The sequence below is a fragment of the Hyla sarda genome, chromosome 2, assembly GCF_029499605.1.
Source record: "Hyla sarda isolate aHylSar1 chromosome 2, aHylSar1.hap1, whole genome shotgun sequence".
Lineage (NCBI taxonomy): Eukaryota > Metazoa > Chordata > Amphibia > Anura > Hylidae > Hyla > Hyla sarda.
Genome location: NC_079190.1, coordinates 348,439,745 through 348,447,629, shown reverse-complemented (window position 1 = coordinate 348,447,629; position 7,885 = coordinate 348,439,745). Strand labels below are relative to the sequence as shown.

The following is a 7,885-nucleotide window of genomic DNA, read 5'->3' as shown; positions in this document are numbered from 1 at the left end:
GGGGGGGAATGTGACTGGGGGGGAATGTGACTGGGGGGGAATGTGACTGGGGGGGGATGTGACAGGGGGGGAGGGGAATGTGACATGAAGGGGGATGTGACAGGGGGGGAGGGGAATGTGACATGAAGGGGGGATGTGACAGGGGGGGATGGGAATGTGACATGAAGGGGGGATGTGACAAAGGGGGGATGTGACAGGGGGAGGGGAATGTAACATGAAGGGGGAGAATGTGACAAGGGGGGGAATGTGACAAGGGGGGGGAAGAATGTGACAAGGAGGGGGGGAGAATGTGACGGGGGATGTGACAAGGGAGAGGGGAATGTGACGGGGGAGATGTGAAATGGGCGGAGGGAGATGTGAAATTGAGTTAAAAAAAATTGTACCGCTTTTGGTACACATTTCCAGACAGAATCATACCGCCAGGGAGGTTAAGTAAATGCAATTTTTTTTTGTTTTTTAATTACCAGTATAATTTTTTCTTTTTACAGATCAAACATGGTTTTCTTGGAGAAATCACTTTTCCTTGTACTATTCCTTGGATTAGTTTCCTTGTCTGGCTGTTAAACAGTGTAAGACCTCGTATTTAATAAAGTATGTTTTGAAACAATGCATATTAAAGGGTATAATGTCTCCGCTGTCTCGTGGACACAGCTTCACATCAAGTTTATACCGAATCTCAAGGAAAGACACGCTGGTTTGCTTAACTGATGTAATCTTTACTGAGATATAATGAAAGTGCGCGGTAAAACTGTAAAACAAACATATGAAAGACAAATATAAGCATGGCTATTCAAGTGCCTTACATTATGTATAGCTAATACATAGATAGGGTCTAACATGTGCTCACTTACTACACACTGAAAACACACATTATCTATCTACAAATGCCTAGCATCTCTCTACACAAGCTAACTAACAATTCCGTACTCACAGGCTTTGGTATTTATCAGATTTGCAGTCTGTATTAGCTTTAAGAAGTCCTGTGGATCTGGTCACTGTGGTGGCTGGAGCTGAAATGAATGAGACATGCCGGAGCTAGCCCTATGTTTTAGAGAGAAGGCCCGCCTCTAGGCTTCAAGAAAATGGAGGGTCTTAAAGGAACAGACCCTGCTGAGTGCCAAGCATGTAAAATACATTGCGAAGGCAGCACACTCCCCACCTGGCATACTTTTTGTTATGCCACTAACCCTTGGACAGAAGTAAAACTACTTCAGAAATTGGCCTTGCATACACTTTGGGAATGCCCTGTCTAACAATCCTAACTTCAACCTTTCTAACTCTAGCATCACTACTAGGATCAGTCCCCACAATGAGTCCAATAGGCCACTCGTTCCTGTGGGCCTGAGAGTCTTTCAGTAGGACAAAGTCTCCAACTTGTAAATTGGGCTTGTCATCTTGCCATTTCTTGCGTGGCTGGAATATCACCAGGTATTCCTGTCTCCACCTCTTCCAGAAAATGTCCGCAAGACTTTGAACTTGTTTCCTTTGCTTGGTGTACAAGTCCTTGAGCGAATTGTGTTGAGAAATCTCTTCCGTTTTCAGAAGGCCTTGGATTTCTTCTTTAAAGACTTCCTGCTGGATGCATCTGATGATCATGACCTTAAGTTTTCCGATTGCACGGGTCAGCGACTTCCAGCTGGAAAACCTTTCAAATCTATGAGCGCCCAGACTGTCTCTTGTAACTATAGTCCTACAAACTGTCACTTGAGGTCTTACCTCTTTGTCTTGATCTGGTTCTATGAGCTGAAAGGTCTCTACCTGAGTAGTTTCTTTGGTTTCTGGTTTACGAAGAAAGGATGGACCTACGAACCAGTTAGTTTGCTTGAGCGCAGCGGCTGGCACTAGTCTCGTCCCATGATCAGCTGGGTTCTTGTCTGTGCTGATGTGATGCCACTGTTCTGGACTTGTAGACTTTCTGATACGTGTCACTCTGTTGGCCACGTATGTATAAAATCTTCTTGAAGCATTGTGAATATATCCTAACACAATCTTGCTGTCTGTATAAAAGTTAATTGTATGGATCTCGATGTCCAGTTCTGTTGTAATCATGTCTGCCATTTCTACAGCTAAGACAGCAGCACAAAGTTCTAGACGTGGGACAGTGTGAGCCGGTCTGGGAGCCAGCTTAGATTTTCCCATGAGGAACCCGACATGGCTTTGTCCCTCAGTGTCTATTACCCTAAGGTAGGCGACAGATGCGATAGCCATAGTGGAGGCGTCAGAGAATATGCATATTTCTCTTCTCTTTGTAGCAGACAAGGAAACAGATACGTATGGTCTAGGGATGTTGAGTTGTTCAAGCTCTAACAATGAGTCTTTCCACAACTTCCACTGCATTTCCTTCTCTTCAGGTAGAGGTATGTCCCAGTCACTTTGTTCTTGCTCAGTAGTGATCTGTCTCAAAAGAGCTTTACCTTGCATGATGATGGGTGCTACGAACCCCAGGGGGTCGTAAAGACTGTTGACTGTAGATAGGACACCTCTTTTTGTGAATGGCTTCTCTTCTCTGGAGACCCTGAAGGTGAAACTGTCAGTCTTCAGGTCCCAACTAATCCCAAGACTTCTTTGCAAGGGTGGTGATTCTGTTCCTAGATCCAAGTCTTTGAGGTCTTTAGCACGGTCTTCCATTGGAAATGCTTCCATGACTCTGTTGCTGTTGGAAGCTACCTTGTTCAGTCTTATGTTGGATTCTGCCAACATTTCTCTTGTACTTTTCAGGACGTTGATAGCTTCTTCGTTGCTGGAGAAAGAAGCAAGTCCATCATCTACGTAGAAGTTCTTCATGACGAACTGTGTGGCTTCTTGACCATGTCTTTCACCTTGCTGTGCTGCTCGTCTCAGGTTGTAGATAGCTACAGCTGGAGAAGGGCTGTTTCCAAACACATGTACCTTCATCCTGTACTCTGTGATTTCTTTGTTAAAGTCATTGTCTGCATACCACAGGAACCTTAAGTAGTCTCTGTGATCTTCACGAACAAGGAAACAGTAGAACATCTGTTGTACGTCTGCTGTCACTGCTACGAGTTCTTTTCTGAACCTGATGAGTACTCCAAGGAGTGTATTGTTCAGGTCCGGTCCGCTGAGAAGGACATAATTTAGTGAGAGGCCTTTGTGCTTCGCACTAGAGTCAAATACTACCCGTATCTGGCCTGGTTTCTGAGGATGGTACACCCCAAATATTGGTAAGTACCAGTGTTCTTGGTTCTCTTGTAGTGGTGGTGCCTTTTCAGCTTGATCGTTATCAAAGATCTTCTGCATGAAGGCTTGGAAGTGTTTCTTCATATTTGGCTTTCTTTGTAGCATGTGCTGTAACGAGGTGAAGCGTTTCTCTGCTTGTACTTTGTTGTCAGGAAGGCGATGGCGTGGTGACCGGAAGGGTAGAGGGGCTACCCAGCTGCCTGATTTGTCTCTGTAGACTTCTCTGTCCATGATCTCAAGGAAGAGAGTATCTTCCACCGAGGGTGCTAGCTTGTCGTCATCTCGTGTTCTTTCAAACACCTTACAGCCCAGTTCATCTGTATCTCCAGTTGAGGCTAAGTCTTCCATGCACCTCTGGATACTCCGATGATGTGTTGGGTTTACAAGTCTCTCTTTAATGTGTAGACTGTTGGTACATGGGCAAAGACAAGATGTACGACCATTCTGTAACAGATGTGTTCTGTAGACATTTACCTTTTCTGGTTTGTGGAGTCCGTCTAGACATACTTCTCCAACGATGACCCATCCGAGATCAAGGCGTTGTGCAAATGGTGCATTGTGTGGCCCATTGTACTGTTCTCTGACTTTGTGCAGTCCGAGGATATCTCTCCCAAGTAGAAGGATGATTGCAGCATCTGGATCTAGTGCTGGTATCTGGTCTGCTATTCGCACCAGATGGGGGTGATGACGAGCAACTTCAGGTGTGGGGATCTCTGACCTGTCGTCTGGTATCTCATCACATTCTATGAGGGTAGGAAGAGTCACCTTTGTCTTTCCATCTAATGACTCAATGATGTAGTTGTTTGCTCTTCTCCCTGTTGTCTCTACAACTCCAGAACAAGTCTTCAGGGTGTATGGAGTTGGACTTCCTTTGTCACCGAAGAGGTCAAAGAACTCTGTTTTTGCCAGAGATCTGTTACTCTGTTCATCCAAGACTGTGTACATCTTGATTGCTTTTTCTCTGAAGCCTGCAGGATACACCTTGACTAAGCATATTTTGGAACATGATCTGGGGCGGCCCTGCTCTGTACAGATCTCAGTACACTTTGAGGTTACTGCTGGCGTTGTACTCTCGCCTTGCTCCCCACCATGATCTTCTTGAGTTGCTGGAACTTCTTGTTTCCATGGTGGTGGTCCTGGGTGTAGTGCTGACAGGTGTTTGTCACTGTTGCACTCTGTGCATTTTATTGTTTTTGTACAGTCTTTTGCAAGATGCTGAATTGAAGCGCAACATCTGAAACAAATGTGATTGTCTTTAAGGTAAGCTTTGCGCTCTTCTAATGTCTTACTTCTGAAAATGCGACATTTTCTTAGTGGATGAGGCTTGTTGTGGATTAGACATATTTTGTCTGGCTCCTCAACTTTCTTACTTGTGTTGTCTTCCTGATTGACTGCAGACTCAGGCGAGACTTCTGTCTTCCGTACAGAAACTGTTGCTCTGCGTTCTTTGTAAGGCGTTGGATGTTTTTGCTCTACCTTTGGGGAGCTTGCAGTTCTCTTGTTCAGGAAAGCAAAGCTTGGATCATTGCGTGTTTCAGCTTGGTCTACGATGAATTCAGCAATGAAGGCAAATGGTGGAAATGCGACTCGATGTTCTTTCTTGTATCTTGATGCTTGAGTGACCCACCTTTCCTGCAAGTTGAAAGGAAGTTTCTCGATTATGGGATCAACTCCACGTGCTGTATCTAAGTATGAGAGACCTGGCAGATATCCACTAGACTTAGCGGCTTCTATTTCTAAGAGTAGGTCCCCAAACCCTCTCAGCTTTTGATTGTCTTTGTTTGTCATTCTTGGATAGTTTTCTATCCTCTTCAGAAGAGCATCTTCAATCACTTCAGGTGACCCATAGCAGTGTTCTAGTCTCCTCCACACCATTGCAAGTCCTGCTGCTGCGTCATGAACATGTACTGATCTGATTCTTTGGGCTTGCTCAGTGGACTCTGGTCCTAGCCATTTGACGAGCAGATCAAGCTTTTCTCTGTCTGTCAGATCTAAGTCTTGGGTACCGCTTAGGAAAGATGACTTCCAGGCCCAGTAGTTTTCTGGACGGTCGTCGAATTTCATGAGACCAGCGCTCACTATCTCACGGCGCATCAGGAATCTTGCTACCTCTGTAGCTCTTGCTGCATCTGGTGAATACTTCCTGGGTGTAAACTCAGGGTATGGCTGCGGCTGGTAAGGCTGATCAGGTAATTGACTAAGTCTGCTTTGTTCTCCTCTATTGTAAGTCTTTCTGCTATAATCCAGACTTGTATTTGCTTGAGGAGGGAGTACATCAGCATCCGTTTGCACTCTTGTCAGGTTGGCAGATTGGTCTCTGAGCATGCGACCACTTGACTTCCTACCCTGAGGTTCTAATTCAGTCTTGCAGTGTTGCATAGTATCAAAGTTGCTTATTGATGGTCTTGGTGCATAATTGAACTGCTGGTCAGTGTACATGGTTGCTTGTGACTGTATGTACTCACGGGTACGTTGGCTTGCGCTGAGGGGTGACATCTGGGTTTCTATGTCAGCGAACTGAGCTTCGGCAGCCCTTGTGAGAACTTCTGCCTCGGCTAAGGCTGCTGCAGCGTTTTTCTGCTGTTGCAGTAAGTGTAAAGATGCTTGCACTTCAGCTTGTTCTTTCATCAATTCAGCTTCCTGCTTTGCATAGGACGCCATTGCACAAGCTGCCTCTGCTTTCGCTCTTGCCTTAGTTGCTATGGCGCTAGCGGATGACAGGTTGGTGGTGCTTGAGTGTCTAGAACTATGGCGTTTAAATCTTGATGCATCGGCGCTAACCGAAGTTAGATTTGTTTGACTGGACGCTCTAGACAATGTTGTGCACCTAGATCTACTTCTTGGCAAGGTGTCTTCCTCTTTATAGGAGCATTGAGGGTTAACTGTCAGAGTGCTGTTCTCTGGGTTCTGCATCTTGATTTAGCTGGCAGCGTAGATAATGATGATGACTGGACACAGCACAGCGGTGTTATAGCACGTGAGAGAATTAGTTTCACTTTCTAGTGCTTCGCGCCCTTACTCCGACACAGACTGCAGGGCACAGGATTTATGAGTCTTTTTTACTGCTGCGGACGATTCAAAGCTGATTAACTGCTTCTGATAACGTTTTAAAAGCCTTTTTACTATAATGTCTCCGCTGTCTCGTGGACACAGCTTCACATCAAGTTTATACCGAATCTCAAGGAAAGACACGCTGGTTTGCTTAACTGATGTAATCTTTACTGAGATATAATGAAAGTGCGCGGTAAAACTGTAAAACAAACATATGAAAGACAAATATAAGCATGGCTATTCAAGTGCCTTACATTATGTATAGCTAATACATAGATAGGGTCTAACATGTGCTCACTTACTACACACTGAAAACACACATTATCTATCTACAAATGCCTAGCATCTCTCTACACAAGCTAACTAACAATTCCGTACTCACAGGCTTTGGTATTTATCAGATTTGCAGTCTGTATTAGCTTTAAGAAGTCCTGTGGATCTGGTCACTGTGGTGGCTGGAGCTGAAATGAATGAGACATGCCGGAGCTAGCCCTATGTTTTAGAGAGAAGGCCCGCCTCTAGGCTTCAAGAAAATGGAGGGTCTTAAAGGAACAGACCCTGCTGAGTGCCAAGCATGTAAAATACATTGCGAAGGCAGCACAAAGGGGTTATTCCAATCTCCCCCAAAAAATTGGGCATACCAATAGGATGACCAATAAATTGTTACTCATGAGGATCAAATAGCTACCCCCCCCCCACCCCCATCCCAGAATCTTGAGAATGAAGGGGCTGCAATGTTGGCTCACGCAATGTTGGCTCACGCACAGTTACCAGGCTTTAGCTACCAGTGCAGCAGCGTGCGGGTAGAGACGCTACCGGCCGGAGCTGTTCTCCCCGCTGCTTGCACGGACTTCTATCCACTTCAATTGGATTGCGGACAGCCACTACAAAGTTGCCGAAAAGAGCTACATATGCACAGGTACTTTAGAGCATTTGCAACAGTTTCCACGAAGCGTGTATCTTGAACTGAGCATCAAAATCCTTACAAGTTCAGTCATCATCATCATTTGTCAGCACGCCGATCACATAGATCATGTGGCTACCATCTATGTATATAACCACAATCAATCAAATTTCACTATAAGTATCAGCACGGCACATACACTCTCCAGATTCCTGAGAATACTGACTTAACTATTAGTTGTATTCCACTTATATAACATCAGTACCATCATCTGGAGTGAGCCACTACCATTTTAATTCTAGTCCCCTGCAACGCTTTTTGCCAAAGCACTCTATTTTCTTCAACTCTGTTTTTTTGAATGGTTTAGCAGGGGACCCTTTGGTTTTTTGGCAAGTAATACAGCTGCTTTGGGGCATCCTCCATCTTCCCCCTTCATAGCGCCATAGTGTATTTTTTCTACATATAAACTTCTGCTTTGCTTTCAGTTTCTACCAAACCACCTTTTTCTTCATCTTCATATCTTCTTGGCCGACATTAATTAAATGCAATGTTTCATCTCTATTGAGCACAATTACTAATAGTTGTTCCTGATCTATATTAAAGAATATTTAACTGATATGATGGTCTGACTTTTTTTTTTTATGATATGATCAATAGGTCATGTCTAATCCTGTTAGAAACATGTATTATTTAAGTATTAATATCAACCTAATCATTCATAATTGCATTTAA

The 7,885-nt window shown here is 44.4% G+C and overlaps 1 protein-coding gene across 2 annotated transcripts; it reads right to left on the bottom strand.

The window, feature by feature from the left end:
* Nucleotides 1–621: 621 nt before the first annotated feature.
* Nucleotides 622–6,835, bottom strand: LOC130356547 (uncharacterized). 2 transcript variants are annotated; one of them, XR_008888919.1, is made up of 3 exons: nt 6,632–6,835; nt 932–6,448; nt 622–748 (listed from the first exon to the last, which is right to left on the bottom strand). XR_008888919.1 is itself a non-coding variant. In XM_056558234.1 (2 exons), exon 2 carries the CDS (start codon nt 6,109–6,111, stop codon nt 1,183–1,185), a length of 4,929 nt encoding a protein of 1,642 aa, XP_056414209.1. In that variant the 5' UTR covers nt 6,112–6,448; nt 6,632–6,835; the 3' UTR covers nt 761–1,182. The 2 variants fall into 2 exon arrangements, 1 of the variants encoding a protein (XP_056414209.1); XM_056558234.1 differs by lacking the exon at nt 622–748 and having other exon boundaries at nt 761–6,448.
* Between the last annotated feature and the right edge of the window lie 1,050 nt (nt 6,836–7,885).

Excerpts from the sequence above, each read along its gene's own strand:
- LOC130356547 (XM_056558234.1), bottom strand. The coding sequence starts at position 6,111 with ATGCAGAACCCAGAGAACAGCACTCTGACAGTTAACCCTCAATGCTCC.